This window comes from Acartia tonsa, chromosome 6, assembly GCF_053477335.1.
Source record: "Acartia tonsa isolate MP-2025a chromosome 6, ASM5347733v1, whole genome shotgun sequence".
Taxonomy (NCBI): Eukaryota; Metazoa; Arthropoda; class Copepoda; order Calanoida; family Acartiidae; genus Acartia; species Acartia tonsa.
The window spans coordinates 14,502,759-14,523,343 of record NC_137265.1 but is presented as its reverse complement, the minus strand read 5'-3'; the positions used below and the strand labels follow the sequence as shown (position 1 = coordinate 14,523,343).

The 20,585-nt window shown below is 34.1% G+C and overlaps 4 protein-coding genes across 7 annotated transcripts; 2 read left to right on the top strand and 2 right to left on the bottom strand.

The window, feature by feature from the left end:
• Nucleotides 1-437: 437 nt before the first annotated feature.
• On the bottom strand, nt 438-10,973 carry LOC145321941 (aurora kinase-like). 4 transcript variants are annotated; one of them, XM_080163619.1, is made up of 14 exons: nt 10,840-10,973; nt 9,308-9,400; nt 8,822-8,900; nt 8,464-8,511; nt 7,913-7,997; nt 7,424-7,513; nt 6,197-6,245; nt 5,597-5,689; nt 4,799-4,893; nt 4,386-4,458; nt 3,493-3,557; nt 1,339-2,862; nt 880-1,076; nt 438-692 (listed from the first exon to the last, which is right to left on the bottom strand). In XM_080163619.1, exons 1-12 carry the CDS (start codon nt 10,943-10,945, stop codon nt 2,806-2,808), a joined length of 933 nt encoding a protein of 310 aa, XP_080019745.1. In that variant the 5' UTR covers nt 10,946-10,973; the 3' UTR covers nt 438-692; nt 880-1,076; nt 1,339-2,805. The 4 variants fall into 4 exon arrangements, with proteins under 4 accessions (XP_080019745.1, XP_080019744.1, XP_080019743.1 ...); XM_080163618.1 differs by having other exon boundaries at nt 438-661; XM_080163617.1 differs by having other exon boundaries at nt 438-1,076; nt 1,339-1,504; nt 2,187-2,862.
• Nucleotides 10,966-11,988, bottom strand: LOC145321942 (uncharacterized). Its single transcript, XM_080163620.1, has one exon. It carries the CDS (start codon nt 11,922-11,924, stop codon nt 11,196-11,198), a length of 729 nt encoding a protein of 242 aa, XP_080019746.1. The 5' UTR covers nt 11,925-11,988; the 3' UTR covers nt 10,966-11,195.
• A 2,514-nt stretch (nt 11,989-14,502) lies between these two features.
• LOC145321935 (proteasome subunit beta type-7-like) lies at nt 14,503-17,778 on the top strand. Its single transcript, XM_080163598.1, has 6 exons — nt 14,503-15,259; nt 15,533-15,620; nt 15,949-16,091; nt 16,281-16,400; nt 16,773-16,856; nt 17,259-17,778. The coding sequence occupies exons 1-6, from the start codon at nt 14,954-14,956 to the stop codon at nt 17,370-17,372; spliced, it is 855 nt and encodes a 284-aa protein (XP_080019724.1). The 5' UTR covers nt 14,503-14,953; the 3' UTR covers nt 17,373-17,778.
• LOC145321936 (uncharacterized) lies at nt 17,778-19,280 on the top strand. Its single transcript, XM_080163599.1, has 3 exons — nt 17,778-17,923; nt 18,697-18,788; nt 19,149-19,280. Exons 1-3 carry the CDS (start codon nt 17,809-17,811, stop codon nt 19,263-19,265), a joined length of 324 nt encoding a protein of 107 aa, XP_080019725.1. The 5' UTR covers nt 17,778-17,808; the 3' UTR covers nt 19,266-19,280.
• The last annotated feature ends 1,305 nt before the right edge of the window (nt 19,281-20,585 follow it).

Genomic DNA, 20,585 nt, shown 5'->3' with positions numbered 1-20,585 from the left:
GGTCAGTTCGTTTGTTCAGTAGGAGGGGAAGGGATGGGGTTATAATACCTTGCTGCGTGAAACACTTTATTAGGGTACACGAAATTTGGCGCAACATCCAAGTAATAATATATATCGCCCCTAGCGGCTTTGCCCCAAGAGATAATAAAAAAAAATAAAGTACTACTGGTGCTGCTCATAGTCTAATGTGTTCCCAAGAATTTTTTTTTTTTTTTTTTTGGGGGGGGGGGGGTTTGGGGTGTCCCACCCCCCCAACAAAATAGCTTTTAACCACCACAGGACCAATAGGTATATACTCTGTAGAGTAGAATCCGATCGGTTCAGTGGTTACCAATATCTTAAATGACAGACAGACATCAAGATACTTTGTATTTTAGATGAGTAGTACCGAACCGACAGATTTATAGAGCAGCTTCGCTTGTAAATTAAATAATAACTGATAATGATCTAATTTATTAATAAAATTGATTTTTTTGAAAGTATTTAAAAATTACATTTCATGCTCATAAAAACGTCAAAAAATAGAAGTAAAATCTTATTTTGTCAATTATAATGCAACAGAAATTAGTAAATTAAAGTCAATATACAAATTTTATGAATTCTCTTAAATATATTTATTATTGTGATGTTATTCTATAGAAATAAATGGAAGCGCAGTTTCCTTCAATTGCCTAGTCGTGCACAGAACCCCCCTTCACAAAAAAAACTTTTAACAATAAGGGAGGTGGTATTTTTCTTATTTGTTATTTACTTTATCTCAGAAAATGTTATATTGGGAAGTGTAGCCCCGCATGGTTAGGCATTTTAAGACCCACCCCCGTCATTTATTTTATATTAAAAAATAATATAATTAAGGGGTTTTCTGTGCTCGCTAGGTACGTTGAAGGAAAGCCCCAAAAGAAGAGTGATATTGATTACAGCTGCAATACTAATATCAATAACGTTAGTTAGATAAGCAGGAAAGATTAATAAATAAATAAGATGTCAAAATATCAAAATACAGAAGGAAAAATTCACAAGAAAACACATCTTTAATTTCACTAAATAATTTTTATAATAGGCTTTCATAAATGGATCTGGTTCAGTTTAAGGTACAATGTTCCAAGTAACGATTATCTCCAAAAAAAATCTTCGACTATAAAAAGCTGCTAGCTGCCAAACGGCTGAATTTAAATGTCATGCCCGCACAACATGTTAATCGGCATAAGAAGGCCAATTAATAATCTGGAATATTCCTTACTCAATAATGACATTATCTCAAAGTGCACATAAATGCGCGAAAAAAGACTTTCTTATGTCAAATTTACTCTCTGCATCATTGGATCTTATAATCGTTACCAGGAACATTTTAAAATAATGAACTGCACTAGATCCTCATAAATACATATTAAATTATGAACAAATAATTTCACCAACCCAACCTAATACATACTAAATACATTAGGTTAGGTTAAGTTGTGTTAATCAATAATTAAGAGTTGGGTTAGGTTGCTCTTGCACTACACTGCGGGGCAAATACAAAGAATTAAATTATTTACAGGTCTATTTTAGGGTTCTATAAAGAAAACTTTGGAGTTTTGATTAAAGAACTCATTTCTATACTTTTAAGTAACCAAAAAGATTTCAAGAAATTTCCTGTACATTGGAAAAAAAAGAACTGACAATTGAATGATGTCTTGTCTATGAACATTCTAGCCACGGGCGACCCGCCAAATTATACTTAAATCCTGAAGTGCATTAAAAAAAAAATTTGGATTGCTAAATCGGCGATGGTCGCCAAACCACAAAATTTTATTTCGTATAAAGGGAAAAGTAGGTTGCGGGTCCTCTTCCTCCCTGAAATTTAATTACATTCCACACGTTTAATGGATGCGAAGCAACTCTACGCGAGTTCATTTCTTATTTTATGAATTTTAACTTTTGTTTTCTACTCTTCTAAAGGGTAATTTGATGTTATTTTTTAATAGATAAGGCTCTTTATGTACAAACTACTAAAGGATCACCATGCAAAGTTTGAAATCGATCGATAAGACAATTCTAACATGCCTAAATTAACGAAAAAAGCAATCCGTCTCAGACGTACCGACCCTAATTATAGAAAAGCTTCACTTTTAAATTCTTTTTTTTTGTGATCTGGCGACCCTTGCCAATCCAATTTTTTTTTAAGAATCCACCTCTGTATTTACCCCGACTGTACTACATACATCGGTTTATATTTCAAGAAGGTTTCTTCCCCCGAATGGATAAAGAATTGGTGCAATATGTTTGTTAAGTTCAGGGCTCGGCAGCCGCGCGTCAGCAAACTGTATGCCTCAGGGAAACTAACTTTTTATAATTTTAAAAATCAGATGAAAGTCTATGTCTGACAATTCTCTTTAAAAAAAGATTTTCAAAGCATCCAAACGGGTTTTAATTTGAGTATTAGTCACAGCTGACGCTCGGCTGCCAAGCCTTGGATAAAAATTACTTCAATGAAATCAAATTTAATTACAAAATGTGATGAATTTCGCTAAGTATAAAAGGGGACTATGCACTAAGGAGATCAGGTTATACCAACCTTTTTAGGCTGTAGAAAACATGTCGTATCGGCAAAAAATGCCTAAATATATTTTTATTATTCTTCACTTTTAAAACTTGATCGAATAGCAATGTAGTATATTCACTAAAATATGCTTTACATCACTGCTGGAAGGTACTCAGGATCACGTTTATGCATAGTCCCCTTTGGATATAATATATAAACAAACAGGTACAAATATTTTTTCTTTTCTGTTATTTTCTTTTTTTTTCTATCATTTGGAGGGTTTATTTTTTAGCATCGGTTTCCTTCTTATACTGCACAATCCAGGGGTGTTCCAAAATCTAAAAAATACTTCATATTAGTGTCAGTACAACAAATCTATACCAATTATAAGATGTATATACAGATAACTACCTGTCCTCTCTTTTCCATGGCCCTTCTTGTCTGCTAGCAAATTGTTTCTGCTACTTACTTATGTTAATATTCCAGACACTATTAGTTGATTTTCAAAGATCCAATTGAGACTAGGCACTAGGTCCTTGGGATTGGGACATACAGTTATTTAACCGCTTCCCCCTCTAGTGTTTTACTCTAATGTCAGTACAACAAAGAGATATTGTAAAGCTAGATGGTCAAAATGGCTCAATAATTCATCCAAATCAAAAATGTAATCCAAGAAGACAAATCCTTATGTTATTTTTATTCATATATTTACATTGTACAATTTATGCAGAGAGAGAGAGGGGACAATGGGCTGTTTTTTGCACTAGTCCCCAAAGTTTTCTTATTCGTTGGCTTAACAACTTTGGGGACTTTAGTGAATTTTTATTTGTTGATTCATTAGGTTGATCGTTCAAACGTTTTAACCACTAATCTTTTTAATCTACAGATAGGGTACTTTTGTGTGTCAATAATAGGGATGTACATCAATTCGGCCATTGTCTTATCCTTTACATCCCTAATTCAATTACCTTTTCCAATGAAATTCTGTCCTCTGGGTTTCTAACTAGCAGCTTCTTTATCAAATCACGAGCACCTTAGATAAAAAAAAATGGATATAGTAGGTATACGTGGATATAATGACAAAAGAAAATTGTCCTGGCCTTGCTAATATGAACCTCATTTATTGTTCAGTTCCTTCATAATACAGCGTTATTTTAGCTCGCTAGAAACTTAACTTCACTAGAGAACATAAAAATCAGCTTTATTATAGCCCGCTAGAAATCTAACTTAACTAGAGAACATGAAAATCAGCGTTATTTAAGCCCGCTAGAACATAAAAATCTGGTGTGACATATAAGTAATAAAACATTCCTTCTGCTAATACATAAAAAGAAGAAATGGGGTGTCTTCAATTCCACAAAAGTACCAAAATTTTAATCACCAGAAAAGAAAATTAACAAATCCATTTCTTTACTAACAAAACCCTCCTCTTCTTATTTTAATTAAAAAAAAAATATTTCCAGCACCTGCGGGGGGACTTATATCCTTGTGGGGACCACTAACCTTTATTTAACTTGACCTTAACTAACCTAAAATACGCATTAAAAAAGGGAATCGCAACTTTACTTCCACCCTCTCCTTTATCACAATAGAAAAAAACCCGGCTATTTTTTTTATAAAATGCGGAATTGAAGGCCCACCTCCAAAAAGTGTGCCTGGGCTATGTATTGTATAAAGAATATATATATATGTAGATGATGTGACAGAAGAAAAATTGTCGCCAATTTAGGTTGCTCACGTGGACATCATTTATTGTTCAGTTCGTTCAACCAAAGAGGGGAGGTGATTGGGTAAAGATATTTAGCCAGTTACAAGTTTTACTTTATTACAGTACATGATAATCTTGTGTTAAATTGATTACCTGGGCTAACATATGGGGGAAATTGGTAATCAGCCTTCACAATTCTCTTGTACGTTGTATTCTGATCGGGTGACTACAAAATTAACAATTCTTGAAGATTAGTTATTTATCTCATTGTATCATTGACAGCTTTCCGCGGATGATAAAAGTAAAAATTAAAAGATTAATTTCAGTTTTGTTAGACCCGAAGGCCCGGGCTAACAAACATAGTATCAATCTAATGAATTTAATTTCAATATTCGTCTGTAATACGATGCTATATTTTCAGTATAGCTGAGAACTGGTTCTAATCCACCGGATGATGTTAATCGGTTTCGAAGCGATACTGGAAATTTCATTCTAATATTAGAGAGAAAATAATGGGAGGTTGCTGTAGGTTATTTCATCTTCCATTTCCCCATCCCTGGTATTACCTCAAAGGGTGGGCTGCCCACAAGAAACTCGTAGCAAAGGATTCCGAGGGACCACAGATCAACATTCTTGTCGTGGAACTCTCCGTGGATCATTTCTATAAACATAGAAAAGTGGATCAAGTGCATTTGACGGCAAAATGTTCCTGGGTTCGCTTATCGTCAAAAATCTATGAATTTCAAAGGCTGTAAGCAACAAAATTGCTAAACGTAAATATTATGTTCCCAAAAAATTATACCTAGGTAATTCAGGGATGATTGCACCTAGGGAGATATACGGTTCGAAGCTCGGCTCTATTTTCAATGGATTTTAAGGGATAAGATAATAGATGTACATCCAAACAAATCACACTACTTCTTTGGAATAAAGTTGCTGGTTGAAAAAATTTGGTGACTGTCAGTTTGAACCCACCAATCAAGATTTAAGTACCCAAAGTTATGAGGTCAATGTTCTGATTTCTCTAGATAATCACTGAAAGACAAAGTCAGGGAGAATGCCGCCTCAATGAGGAAAGGTACCTGGAGGCAGGTAGCTCAGAATAACGCACATGGTACCACGCCTGGAGGCTTACCTGGAAGCAGATAGTACAGAGTACCGCACATTTTCCCTCTCCTGGAGGCTGATAGTCCTGAATACCGAACATGGTGCCACTCCTGGAGGTAGATAGTTTAGAGTACCACGCCTGGATGCTTACCTGGAGTAAGGTAGTCCAGAGTACCGCACATTTTGCCACGCCTGGAGGCTTACCTGGGGGCTTGTAGTCCAGAGTACCGCACATGGTGCCATTCCTGGAGGCTTACCTGGAGGTAGATAGTCCAGAGTACCACACATGGTACCACGCCTGGAGGAGGGGGCGTGCACGGACCAACCAAAATCAGCAATCTTCAAATCTCCTAGAAAAAAATATAAGATAAACATTTTTTTTTAGGTGATTTCACACAAGTTGCCTGTTAAGCACTGAAATCCCCACACATATTTTTTTAATTGAAAATGAGGATAGTTTTTTCCTATGCTTACCCTGCGGGGCTACCAAGTAACCAATACAACCTTACCTGTGCTAAAATAATAAAATCTATTAAATTTTATAACTCCAAAAGCCGTATTTTTAAGTGAAAATAACGAAAGAAAAAAACACGTTAGGTATTATTCCTAAATAAAATTTTGCCTTTGGTAGCTCTAAGATATTTGAGGTGAAGGGGATCTGCAACTTTTTATCTGCTCACTTCTAGATTGTTATACTTTCCCTTTCATTTATAAGGGGCTGTGCTCCTAGCATCTAGAGGATTATAGTGCAATAAAAGAGTATAAAACTGTCCCAGAACCTATAAAACACATCCCTGCAATATGGACCTAAATTGGTTAATGGGTTAGCGAGATTTTAATGGAAATAAATAACCTACCTTGCAAATCCAACAGAAGATTTTCTGGTTTGATATCTCTGTGAATTACCTAAACAATACAGATTTTAAGTTGAATAATCCATAACATTTATTTCTATATGATCATTTTAAATACCAAAAAAAACAATGAATAAAGTTGCTTATTTGTGTTACACGATTTTAAATCAATAGGTATATAATCTTAAATGTAAGCAAAATGAAATATTCCATTTTTGGTAGTAATTGCCATAAAAAAAACTGAAAACATTCTCACTGGGTAGCTTTTTAATTGTGATTAATTTTAAAATCTGTTTTTAACATGAAAGTCTATTTTTAAACTTCTATATTGGTACTAAAATTATTTTGAAACAAGTTCTCTTATTCGTTTGCCAAAAACATTGGAGATTTATCAGCTAGCATTGTCCAAACCTTACAACCAATAATTTAAATCTACAAAAGAAGTACATTTGTAAACTGTCAATGGTCTTATCCCCTAAGATCCCTGGCTATTATTGATGATTAAGGGGGGGGGAAGTTTGTACAGTTATAGGAAATGAAAATTCAGTACCAAATTTTGCCCTGGCCGTTTGGGCTTGTTTTTATAGTTATCAACCTAATTCTTTTTGTAAGCTCTCTTATATGATTGGATCTACCTGTAAAACTTTGAAAATTGAATTTTGGGACTTTCCCTCTAGGGGCTAGTGGGGCAAAAGACCCCCCCAAACACTAAAATTTTAAGTTATGAGCTTATTTTTAAAGATATCGAGCAGATTTTTTAAATGGAACCTTTTATTACATAGATGAGTTGATTAGCCACCTCATATTTCATTTTTGCACTTTACTTCTAGGGGCTTTTGGAGTAAAACAACCCCCCCAAATACAAAATTTATAAGTTTTGAGCTTACATGCCCCTAGAGGTAAGGGGCAAAAATGAAATATGGGATGGCTAATCAACTCATTTATGCAATAAAAGCTTCCATTTAAAAAATCTGCTCGATATCTTTAAAAATAAGCTCATAACTTAAAATTTTAGTGTTTGGGGGGCTCTTTTGCACCACTAGCCCCTACTAGAGGGAAAGTCCCAAAATTCAATTTTCAAAGTTTTACAGGTAGATCCAATCATATAAGAGAGTTTACAAAAAGAATTAGGTTGATAACTATAAAAACAAGCCCAAACGGCCAGGCCAAAATTTGATACTGAATTTTCATTTCCTATAACTGTACAAACTTCCCCCCCCCCTTACTTACACTTTTTGAATGGCAGTAGATAAGGGCTTCTGTGAGCTGTCTAATATACTTGGAACTCATAGCTTCGTCAAATCTTCCATTCTTGGATTTCTAAAACATATCAATTTTTTAAAAAAACTCTAAATTTTTTTTATTAAAGAACAAATATAACCATACGGCTTTACCCAATTCCGATATAACCTAACAAAATGTAATTGTAAAACACCAACACACGAAAAACTACCCTTCCACATATGTTATGATATATATAAAAATGATGAGTGTGTTTTCTGTGCTCGACTAGGCACTTTGAGGCCTGAGGGGAAACCACCAATACAGTCGAGAATGTTTTTCCCCCCTTTTGTGTTTCAGACGAACAAATATCAATGAAAATTGCAGGTGAGTCGAGTTAATGCATTTACCCCTTTAGCCATTAAAAATAAGTAAGTACGAATAGCATTGTAAGTGAAACTTTAAAATATTTTTTACAACAAAATAATAGCTGAATACCTGCAAAAATTTATACATCTCGCCTTTAGCTGCATACTCAAGAATAAGATAGATCCTTGTTTCGTCATAAAAGTATCCGAAAAACCTAAACAATTTAATAAAGAAACCATTAGAAGTTTGGAATCAATAATCATAAAATTACCTAAAGCAATGAGCATCCAGTATATAATTTACTTGGTTCGTCAGTCTATCAGTAATGAGTTGACGGTCGATGGATTTGTGATGAAAAAATTTGATTCATTCAGCTGATATTAAAAATAGGCGGCTGATTTTTTGTGAAGCTTTTCCTGTGCAATACACATCTTTATCTTACTTTGTCCGTTAATCTGTCTGTAATGTGCTCTAGAAGTCATCAAATAGGATAGAATGTTGATATTTTTGTTTATAAATTTTGACAAAAGCGCTGTACAAATCACTTTGTCCGTAAGTCTGTCAGTACTGCTCTAAAATATATAATTACATACTTCTACATTAAAGAGCTTCGCAACTTATGGATGTTGTCATTTTTTGATTGTGATAAAATATCATATGAAATAAGAAAGAAAGTGTACCTAAGAACATGGTGATGCCTCAAATGTGACTGAATTTCAATCTCTCTCCTAGAAAAAAATACATAAGTACCTTTATCATATTTGGAAAAAAGTTAATTTTAAAAGAAACGTATATGTTTTCTGATTTCTAACAGCCCTACATTATTATAAAAAGGGAATCGTGGTGTGGACGCACTTATGCTTTTTGTCATAAAGTTATGGGTCCTAAGACTACATCAAAGAGTAAAACGCTAAATTTGGCATGGCAGTTGCTATAATGCCCCTCTCTTCTCATATGTAAAACAAATCTGTAATACCAGATCTGAAAAAAACTAGTCCACATTGTATGGTATTTCTTAAGATATTAATCTTTACTTACCTAAGCTGATGTTCCACATTAGCTTTCTGGAGCTGACTCTTAAACAAAACTTTCAGTGCCACAATGTATTTGCTCTTCTGTTTATTAATATAGTTTCAGATATATACAAGGATCTCAATGGAAAAGTATAAGACAATGTCAAAATAATTTATGTTCATCCCTTCCCCAGTGATGATAAACAAAATTATCCTTTCATTAGATTAAACTTATTAGTTGATTAGGTTTGAAATCTGCCAGTTTGAATTTTTTAAACAAACTAAAAATACTTACCTACCCTTTCTTTAGATTAAAACTAATGGTTGAAAAGTTTGAACACTGCTAGTTTGAAACAATCATTCAAGATCTAATTATGATCCTACTCAAAATTTTAAAATCGATAGGACAATTCTAACATGCTTAAATCAAAGATAACGGACGGACGTACGGATCTGCCCTGATTATAGAAAGGATACGCTACTAATAATACTGAAACAAGATTATTTTCCTTTTCTCTGGCCAGATACACGTTGCCAAACTTTCCCTTGCCTAGGGGGCGTCCAATTTCAAAATCTGCCAATGTCCAAGGATTGTTTTTTCCACCTAAACAAACAAATTAGTTTTTTAGACATTCATGGATCTTAGGGGATAAGACATTAGACGAAATATTAATAAACATGTATAAACAAACACATAAAACAAAATTACCATTCTGTTGATGAAACTTATTTTCTGTAAAGATTTGATACTGCTAGTTTGTACAACACTACTAATATTTATCTATAATACAAAGTAGCTTGATGTCTGTCCGTCTGTCCGTCTGACCGTCTGTCTGTCTGTCTGTCCCTTAAGATCTCGGTAACCACTGAATCGATAGGATTCTACTCTTCAGGGAATATACCTACTGGTCCTGTGGTGGTATTAGGCTATTTTCTTGGGGGGTGGGACACCCCCAACCCCCCCAAAAATAAAAAAAATCCAACCCCAAAAATTTTTTTTTTACATTTTTGGTAAAATCTCAGTAACTGCTGATCAAATTGGGCTCTACCCTTCTAGGAATATACCTACTGGTCCTCTGGTGGTTTTAAGCTATTTTCTTGGTGGGTGGGACACCCCAACCCCCCCCCCCAAAAAAAAAATCCCCACTTCCAAAATTTTTTTTTTTAATTTTTTTAAAACAAAAACCAGTAATTGGGGTGGGGGAACCCCACTGCAACATGGGGCGAAGCCCCCATGAATACCCCCCCCCCCCCGAAAAAAAAATTAAAATATTTTTTTTTAATTTTAATTTTTGTGTATGCGAACAACCTAGGTCTAATTTTTACGAATTGAAATTTTTGTGTATACGGCAAACAACCTGGGTTTAATTTGTACAAATTAAAATTTTTGTGCATAAAGCGCACAACCTGGGTTTAATTTTACCACAGAGTAATTAAACAAAGAATAATTTTTTGAATATTTCTATTAAGGAGGGTTGACTTCCCAAAACTATATAGGGCGAAGCCCCTAGAGGCTAGGGGCGAAGCCGCTAGTAAAATACAAAGTAGAATGATGTCTGTCTGTCCGTCTGTCTGTCCCTTAAGATCTCGGTAACCACAGAACCGATCAGATTCTACTCTTCAGGGTATCTACCTATTGGTCCTGTGGTGGTTTTAAGCTATTTTCTTGGAGGGTGGGACACCCCCAACCCCCCCAAAAACCAAAAAATCCCCCCCATTTTTTTTTTTTTGCTGAAGATTTCCTTTGTTCGTTATTTTTTTTTGTAGAAGATTTCCTGGGTCCTTTTTTTTTGAAGGAGATTTCCATGGTCCTTTACGATTTTTGCCTTAATTTTTTTTTATCACCTCTTGGGGCAAAGCCCCTAGAGGCTAGGGGCGAAGCCGCTAGTTTTTATAAATAGTACCTAATTTTTTTTTAGCCAGCGAAAGAAAGCCTTCTATTCTAATACAAATACAATTTCCTCACCTCCTTCATAATTCTATTTATACGGTAAATATCACTTAGACAAAATTAATTAAACAGGAACTATTTTAATACAATACCTTTTGGATAGCTAGCTCCATAAGGATTGGGTTTATTCTCCTTATTATCAGCAGAAGCAGAATCTTGTACCAAATTCTCACAAGCTTTCAATGGTTCTCGACTCATTTTTAAAATATATTCAAATCTCTAAAATAAATTTATAGGTAGGTATCAAACAATAATTTTAAGATTTTTAAACGGTTTTAGGCTATTATCCTAATTTACAAACTCCTAAAATGCACCGCATCTGAAGCTAAGGGCTTAGCCAATTTATAATATAACAATGTGGACTAATTCTTGGCAGCCCTGAGGTCTGAGAAGACGCAAGGCTAGCTCGCTTGAAAGAGGTAATACGAGGTAACCAATATATAATAATCTATAAAGAATTATTCCTATCAAGAAATGACTCTAAAGCGCGAGACAACCGGTCACCAACAACTGATGAAATATCCGTTGGTTTCGCCATCATTACACCACGTAGGCTTCCAAATTTTCCCAGCAGCTTTCTCGCATGAATCTCTTTGATCCCTGGCACTCCCATGAGAACTAACAGCTGGTCCTTACCAGTCCATGAACTTTGGGCACCACCTGCCGTCCTGTCAGCTTTGAAGGGATTGGGTACTTTGGCGGCAACTTTTATTCTATCCAGCAGGCCAGGAATTGTCTGACCAAGATTTGATACAGGATACACTGCCATGTGAAAGTCCAATACACATAAAGTTTGAATTTTAAAGAATGATGGTTGGGTAAGTTCAGACAATTGATAAACAACTAGGGGAGTGCTGTTATTGTTCTTTTCTCTGAGCTTGTAAAGCCTCGCTAACTTTCTTCGAACATTCTGATTCTGTTCGCTATTTTCTTTTATTTCTTCCTCAGTGAGGACTGAAACGAGATGCGAGGAGGAAGGTATGAAATCAACATAATCAAATTCATCCGAATACATTACTGTAAAATATTTCTGTATTTCTGACATCATCACGGCAGCATCTTTCCGCCAGCGGGGGTTGACTAGACAGTGGCCGAACGGCAACTTCGGGACCGTTGGCATTTGTGCGTTCGCGGAACCCGACGCACTCACTGGTGTCGAACTGCGAAAATCTTCCATTTTACAACCTTACAGTTACATATTCTCTTGAAAAGTAAATTAAGCAATATTAGCTTGGTCGTTGAATCCTTATACTAAAGTAACAGGATGTCTGTGTGTTTGTACCGAAGGATCTCGCTTACCGCTGAACCGATCGGGTTCTCCTTAACAGGGTAGCTTCTCATAAGTCCCGGGAAGGTTTATAACTATTTTGGGGGAGGGTACCACCACCCTCTCATGAGAAATCGCCCCTAGAAAAAAATTACCCCTCCCAAAAAAGAGACTTGAACGAAACATAAACCAATTATTTCTGTAATTAGATATTTTAAATTAAAAAAAAAAACATTCAAAGTGCCACTAAAGGCCTCTAGGGGCGTAGCCGCTAGTTGAAGAATAATTGAAAACGAAATTTTAGTTTCAACTGGACATGAAACAAGGTTTAATGCTAATATGTTTTTTAAAGACCTCATCCTTTGTTTATAATGTTTTTTTTTTCAATGATAAACTTTCATAATGAAGCGATGCATCTCTATAATTCATTAAATCAAAAGAAACATTAAATATTGTATTTCGATTTTTCAAAAATAGACTTTCGTGTATGTATTATTTACTGATTTGAGTTTTTTCCTGTACAGGACGATTGAGAATGAACATGAACTTTTGTTTTTAAAATATATACATATATATTATATATGGCCTGTGCAAAGATCCATAGCTTATAAAACTTTTTATGAAAGTCTACATAGGGTTTTTCGACTTATATAAAATATAAAGCGATAAAAAGATCCTACGTATGTTTGAGTACTCATTCTGTTCAGTTTTAATTGGAATCTCTTAAGGTTCAGACAAAAAAAACGTACTGTTTAAAATATTTGTGATACAACAAGGATGACAACATCCATAAAAGCGAACACTGAAACGGTAGGACAAACGGACATTAACACTTGTATAGTGTCAGAACTAAATAATCATAATATAAATGTATAAGAGTCAAAGCAAAATTGTAAGTAAATTTGTTGAAAAACTGCTTGATTCAGGATAATGTTTATGGACATACTTACATTTTTAGGACTTGATTAAAGAGTTGCTTCGCTTATTACATTATACTTTGTTGTCCCAGGAATCAATATACCAAAAATCAGATCAATCGGATGATTAGATCACATAAAAATTTGTTGTTAAAAAAGTAAAAAAAAACAACATGTTTAAAATGGACGTACGGACATTTTGGTGATGATTATAGAGTTGCTACGCTTTCTAAATCGTACCTAACTATTAAAGGAATCACCATGCAAAATTTGAAATCGATAGGACAATTCTAACATGCCTAAATTGACAAAAAAAATCTATCCGTTACGGACGTACGGACCGATTCTAATTATAGAAAAGCTTCGCTTTTAAAAATAGCAATTATACCTATATTAATCAAACTGTAAGTTATATCCTAATAGCAATATTTCAGAATATTATAAAAACGATTTTAAAGATGGGGAAAAATCCTTGGCCGTTTCAAGAACTAATGAAACAGAATTGAAATTTTCTCTTAGCTAAATACTTAACTGTTTATGAAATAAGTTATTTTAAAAACTTCATAAATAGAGGTGAGAAAATTTCCAGCACTTCATTGAACAACTATGATAAAATTTTCTAGACCAAAATTCGTTCGTTTTATCACAGACAACTTGGCAAGGTGGAAATTCAAATACATAATAAATTTACTTGTTTTGATTTGAATTGTGAAATAATAAGCGGGCAGAAAGGAACAGATTTTGCTTTCCTATTATAAAGAAAAGATACATTTATCAATAAAACTCAAAAATATCACAAAATTATTTTAAGAGTAACACAAAAATCTCAATTCTCATTACAAAAATGCTAAAATAGGCAAAAATTGTTTCATAAACAGTTTTTATAAGAGTCAAAAATTCAAATTAAAAACCAATTTTGATTCGTCTACACAAAACCTTGGGAAAATAACGACAAAAACTTATTTAACAAAAGTTCCCAAATTTAACAAGACATTTTAGGTTATTTTTCCACTCTAATAAAAAAGCAGGGACCATAGAAGATAAAAAAAAGTGCACGATTAATTGACATCCCCAATGATGATATACAAAATAAATCCTTGTATAGACTAAAAGTTTTGGCAACTTATAGTTAAGTAACAAATTACCAGTCAAAAATCAAAAGAATATCCAAATTTTTTGGCCAATTAACAGGTATTAAGTTTACAAAACTTTGGGTACCAGTAAAATTTCCAAGGCCCCCTAACTCTCCCTGATAAAAGTACTTTTTAAAAAAGCTAGGTATCTAGCAAGGGAAAAAATGAAGAGAAAATTGGACAATTATAAAAAATACTTGTATTGCGGCAAATTGCGCAATACAAGTTGCCAGAATATTTCTAGGGGGCCAAACTTAATTTTTTATAATATTTTTCCAAATCAATATTAAAATAAAACATATTTTCATTAAAAACATGTTGAATTTTTTAAATTTGACACAAGCAATTGTTTTGTGAATGATTTGAGTGTGTTTTCAGAACCTAAAGCCCGCTTTTGGACGATAGTATGGCAACATTGTCGTTTTCCTACAATAATAAGAAGCATGTCATCTTCAAAATAAATGAAAAATCGGCCGATTCATTATATATTTAGTTTAAATTGTATATGATTAAGTTCTGTAATTAAGTTAAAAATGGTAATCTATTAATGAAAATGCATTATAATGCAATGAAATCCCAGTTTTTATATTATTACTGCATAAGCTGGTTATTGTTAAGCCAAAAAACTATTATATATTCTACTCTTTAAGTTTTTGTTTGTATGTCTGTCAAGATCTCGCTAACCTACTAAACTGATTAAGTTCTTCATTTATTTTCAGGCTATTCTCCAGATATTAATTTTTTGATAAGAATACCGTTTGGTGTTTTGGTGAGGATTTTAACTTAAATCGCTACCAAAGAAAAACTTCTAAATTTGAACTATTATAAACATGTTTTCTTTAATTCTGAGAGGGTTGTATATTAAATTTTTCATTTTAGAAATAAAACAATGGCTGCTATCGCTGCTCCCCTTGAAATGCCCGTCAACGGTTTCTCTTTCGAGAACTGCAAGAGAAACGCCTTCCTGGCCGGCAATGGTTTCAAGGCCCCAAAAATGACCAAAACCGGTACAACAATTTGTGCCGTTGTGTTCAAGGACGGCGTGGTGTTGGGCGCCGATACTCGTTCCACTGGCGGCGATATGGTGGCGGATAAGAACTGTGAGAAGCTTCACTATGTGGCGCCGAATATGTATTGTGCTGGTGCCGGTACCGCCGCTGATTGTGATAAGACAACAAAGAATATTTCTTCACAGGTGATTAAATGGCGTTTAATAGTTTCTCTGTAGATAACTGTAATTTCGTTAAAATTACCATAAAAGTCTATAACTTGTGTAGTGTTGATTAAAGTACTTCAGCAATAAAAACTGTACAATTTTCTCATTAACGGCTTGATTTGACTGGTTGAAAAGTTTGAGGAAATTAAATATTTTTTTTTATAAATGGTGCTTTTTCACATCTCTTTAATCTTTAATTAGTAGGAAATCTTCATTTTATCTGAATTGAATAATCCAAACATTTTTGTTAAGTTGGAGTTGCACAGACTGAACACTGGTCGCCAGGTTCCTGTTTGTGCCGCCAACAGAATTGTCAAGCAAATGCTCTTCAGATACCAAGGTATAGCCTAGGATAAGGACATAAATAGATTTTAGAATTATGTTACAACTGGAAAGATAACAGTTAACTTGAGTTATAAAAATGGATATATGTCTAAGAAAATCTTATACTCCTTTCTTTTTACAGCCGAGTGAATATATTTTTTCTTTAGAAATCCGATTTTCTCTTTTAAGTTAAGTACCTACAGAAAAACGTACAAAATGAATTATAATTTTAAAGCTTACATAAATGAGAATCTTCATAAGAAAATTTCAGATATCTTTCTTTTATCTACCTATTAGTAATCTAGAATTGAATTATTTTTGATCATTGTCCATAAACTATTCAGGATATATTGGAACCTATCTGATTATTGGCGGAGTGGACAAGTATGGACCTCACCTGTACGAGGTTGCTGCCCATGGTTCCACATCAAAACTGCCCTTTTGCGCCATGGGTTCTGGTACCCTGCCAGCTATGTCTGTCCTTGAGGCAAGTAGATCAGAGTTTTATTTTTTGGAGTGCACCTACTAAACAAAATTTTATCTGCCTTTTTATTTTTGCCAATTAAAATGTTTTATAATCCTGAGTGCAAGTGTCTGTACTCTGTACTATGTTTAAACTATATGTGAAAAAATATTGGTTAAATATTTAAACCTAAAATTGGCCATTCTTATACAGGGTGGATGGAAGAAGGACCTTGAAGAGGCTGACGCCAAGCAACTCGTCAGGGACGCAATTGCTGCTGGTATCTTCAATGACATGGGCTCTGGTAGCAATGTCGATCTTGTTGTCATTAAGGTAGGATTTAACTACTTCATTTGATAAAGTTATTACTAGCGGCTGTGCCCCTATCATCTAGGGCTCTAGATTTGAAGGGGTAGAAAAGGACCGACAAAAAGCCCATAGTAATCTTTATACATAAATCTAAAAATGAAATAGTCTAAGACCATCCCGGGACCTATGTAAAGAGTCCTAAAAGTGGAACTTAATTGGTTCGGTAGTTATAGAAATCTTAAGCTATAGACAATAAAAACCTTACTACTCTATATAATAGGATAGCAGTGTTAAGCTAGGTTTAAATGGGAATAATTTTTAAAATCTTTAGCCATTTTTAACACATAGGCTTTTGACTGTCACTAGCTTTCTCATAAATATACTTGATTGTTCTAGGCTAATGACAACGTACAATACCTTCGTGGATATGACAAGGCCAACGAGAAGGGAGTCAGAAGACAGAAGTACACTTATGCTAAGGTAATCAGAATATTACAGTGGTTCGAGGGGGGGGGGGGGGGTGTCTACTTGTAAACTTTATGTATCTACCTATTGTTTCTCTCATATTTAAAAAAAAATTAGTATACCACAAGTGGATACGCCCTCAGAACAAAGGATATATTATTTTAAAGAAATATACCATAAACACCATCACAAGACTTGAAATTTAAAGATAAAATAGTATAAAACCATCCTGGGATCTACGTGAAGCTTCCCTGAAATTGAGAACTAAAATATCTTTATGGACAGGATAACACTAAAACTTTAAGACTACTTCATAGAAATTTCCTAAACCCGTAAAGTGAAAGTAAAAAAGAGAAATAAGACCTATATTGAAAGACTTGTATTGAAGTTTGATAACTACATTTTTATATTTTTCAGGGCACAACTGCTATTTTGACAGAGAAGGTTAGAAACATCACCCTGTCAGAAAGATCTGGTTTCACCGTCGTCTCAGAGGATGTTAGGCCTGTGGAGGTTATGGAGACTTCTTAAGTTCAATATCCATGGAATTGTCATTTATGAAATGACGTTAAAACAATGTTTTTACTGACTTATGTAATTAATATTAACTTTTAAAGGTTGTTCCAAAACTAAAATATATCTTTAGAAACATCTTTTAAAGGTTTAATTCCTTATTTATTTAGCGTTTAAATTAAAAAAGAAATCATTTCCCAATAATAGCATTCAATTGTTGATAACTATTTACCATTGCCCATTTTCTATTTATTTTCAGGGTTAAAAATAATCATTTTTAATGTTTATACTAAACCCTGGTTGTGTCCTGTGTATTATTGTGATAATATTTTAAATAAATGGTATTAATGATAATTTGAAATTAAAATGTTTGAAAGAACCTAAAAAATGATTAAAATTAAAATTTTTGGTAATAATTTTCAGATAGTTTGGTAGAAGTGTAGGTAATACAAAAATGTCGAGCCACGCTGAGGTTAATGAAAATATTGAATATCCGTCTGTTGATAGTGAGGGATGTTATGGTGCTCGTCCTAAACAGATCAATAATAATGATCCAGACTTGGGCGATGGTAAGTCTAGAAAATGAATATATTATCAGTTGCATTAGATTTTCAAGTACTATAATTAGGGTTGGTAATCCGAATCCGGAATCCGCCCAATTTTTGGCCAAGTTTGGAATCCTAATCCGGAATCCGTATTAGAGAGAAAGTGATGTTAAGCATCATAGCTGCATCATGTTTTACATATTAAATTTTTTTTACCTCAGAAAACTTTGGTCAAACGGAATTTTTTGGTTCATTTAATAATAACTTGTCAACGGTAATCTAGTTGACTAACCATAAAATGTTTGACATCACTGCTGGGAGGTGTTTAACTTTACTTTCGTTTGTACACAGTCCCAGGGACAAAGGAATGATATTATGACAAACAATTCTAAATGAAAATTTCCCCAAACCCCCTTCCCCCTTTCCTGCCCCCCTTCTTACCCACCCCACTTCACTTACATGAGAAAACAAAATAACTTCCACATACTTTAATAGGATTCGTGATTTTTTGTAGAATTGATTGTTACAATAGCTACCCCTTTATCTAAAAAGTGATCTTGCTCATACTTCTCTACCTTACAAGTTGGTTTTTGTAACCCATTTCATCTTCGCCGCCGGTTTTCATGATTTGATTTTTAAAAATCATAGACAATTTTAAAATAAATTCCCGTCGATCTATGCAGTAGTTGGATGTCAATATATGGGGATTGTATGTCTGTACGTACACGAGAGGACAGTTTTCTTTTCTTAAAGGCTCAAACTTATCTTGTTTCAAACGTTTTTATCTCTTTCTTTAGAAACTGGCAGAGAGATGAAAGAGGTTGACATTGTAAAAGAAATAATGGCCAGTCTGCAGTCGGTCTTCCTAGAGGAAGGAGCTGATTTACAGGTAATAATTTTGGAACCTGTGCACTGTGCAGTGTACCTGGGTTGGTTCCTTTAAAAAATACGTTCATATTTAAAAGTTTAGTAAGCTATCTCAACCCAAGGCTTCTTTATCAAAATCTTTGTACAGGCCAAATTAATATTTCAAATATTAAGGTTTTCATTCTCAATCGTTCTGTAAAGGAAATATCACTATTCAGTAAATATTAAATACAAAAGTCTATTTTAAATGCTATAGTTAGATATTTAATGTTGATTTTTTGTTTTGGAGGAAAGGGGGTGGATAAGAAGGCGTGATGGTTAATTTTGGCCGCTACAAGTTTTACTTTATTATGAGTACATGATAATAAATCCATTTTTTTAGCTGTTACCTCAGCTGGAGAACATGTGGAGGTCCAAAATTGAAGCGGCTGAGGAGAAGGAAAGGCAGCTGGCGGCTTCCATCGAACAGCCAAAAATGAAAGCGACCAAGGTATGTTAATTCAAGTTTAAAGAAACGTTAATACTTAGTAATTCATCGCATAGTAGACTATTTCCCGCTGCTATTAGAATGAAAAGGTGAAAAGTAGGTTGCGCTAAAAATCCGTAATGGTGTGAGTTTTAATGCTTACAAATAGTAGAATGGTAATATTCACTAAATATGTGTATTTCTTTTTGAAAAGAACAATAGACAAATATTTTCTTTTAAAAGCTAACTTGAATTTGTATTGTTCTACTACTGTTTTTAACTTAAAACTCACAACCTTTCGGATTTTTAGCGCAACCTACTCCTCCCTTATAAGATTAAAATAGATATGAATTTTATTTTTTTTTATTATAATGATCGTGTAAAATTGTCTCCAATACGATGCTACACATGATTTTCAGTAAGACTGATAACTGGTATTAATCCTTTGGATATTTATCGGTTTTGAAAGCATACTGGAAAAACTGTTCTTTGACTGTTCTTTGTGGATTTGTTGACAAAGGGATAAAACTGTATTGTATAAGGCCAAGAGCAACATATACCCAGTGTGTTTCTTTCTAGTATACAAAACACTGTTTTATATCAGGGATCTAAAGGGATAAGAGTAAGACAATGGCCGATAATTTGGTTTACATCCCCAATGATGATACACAGGGAGTAAGGGAGGGGACAATGGATCGAATATTCAATTTTTAGGAGTCTCAGACTTTAGGGACTGGCTTAAAGGGAATGTGCAAGAATTTAGCAGTTTCTGACTGAGTTTGGGGACTTGCGCATAGAATGCCGCTACTCGTTATGTATGTTTTGAATATTGCAGACGGGGAGAAGGGATAAGGAAAGTGGGGGGAAGGGAAATAAACACTCGTTGTGTTAGTTTGGAATGTAGCAGACGGGGAGAAGGGAGGTGGGGACAAGGGGCAAGGGAAATAAACAGAATAAAAAGGGGCAGTCATATTCTTGCTAGCAGCTGGCCGGGTCCAATAATCTTTTAATATAAAAATCACACCAAAAAACCTCAGTATATTTCATCAAAAACAAGTTGTGATTTCACTTTACATGACGCTATAGAAATCTATTATTCAATTAACAATCCCTTTATAATTTCCTACAAATTTGTTGGATTAAACTGGATTTCATGCCCTTTCTTTGATAACTCTTATATTGAATTAATTGCCCATTGTCCCCTCCCTTACTCCCTGGATGTAACATTACCCTCTCTGTAGGTTACAATTAGTGGTTTAAATGTTTGGACACTCAAATTAGTGAAACAACTAATCAAAATTCAATAAAAGTCCCCAAAGTTGATCAGTTAGTGGATAAGGAAAGGTTATTATA

What these genes read in the sequence shown, in the direction of transcription:
- LOC145321941 (XM_080163616.1), bottom strand. Translation starts at nt 10,945, where the DNA reads ATGAGTCGAGAACCATTGAAAGCTTGTGAGAATTTGGTACAAGATTCT. An exon ending in CGTGTATCTGGCCAGAGAAA is followed by an intron (nt 8,901 to 9,307) that starts AGGAAAATAATC and finishes ATATTAATAAAC; the next exon opens with AGAAGAGCAAATACATTGTG. An exon ending in TCCCCCATATGTTAGCCCAG is followed by an intron (nt 3,558 to 4,385) that starts GTAATCAATTTA and finishes TTTTTATCTAAG; the next exon opens with GTGCTCGTGATTTGATAAAG.
- LOC145321942 (XM_080163620.1), bottom strand. Translation starts at nt 11,924, where the DNA reads ATGGAAGATTTTCGCAGTTCGACACCAGTGAGTGCGTCGGGTTCCGCG.
- LOC145321935 (XM_080163598.1), top strand. Translation starts at nt 14,954, where the DNA reads ATGGCTGCTATCGCTGCTCCCCTTGAAATGCCCGTCAACGGTTTCTCT. An exon ending in CAAAGAATATTTCTTCACAG is followed by an intron (nt 15,260 to 15,532) that starts GTGATTAAATGG and finishes ATTTTTGTTAAG; the next exon opens with TTGGAGTTGCACAGACTGAA. An exon ending in AGAAGTACACTTATGCTAAG is followed by an intron (nt 16,857 to 17,258) that starts GTAATCAGAATA and finishes TATATTTTTCAG; the next exon opens with GGCACAACTGCTATTTTGAC.
- LOC145321936 (XM_080163599.1), top strand. Translation starts at nt 17,809, where the DNA reads ATGTCGAGCCACGCTGAGGTTAATGAAAATATTGAATATCCGTCTGTT. An exon ending in TGATCCAGACTTGGGCGATG is followed by an intron (nt 17,924 to 18,696) that starts GTAAGTCTAGAA and finishes CTCTTTCTTTAG; the next exon opens with AAACTGGCAGAGAGATGAAA. An exon ending in AGGAAGGAGCTGATTTACAG is followed by an intron (nt 18,789 to 19,148) that starts GTAATAATTTTG and finishes CCATTTTTTTAG; the next exon opens with CTGTTACCTCAGCTGGAGAA.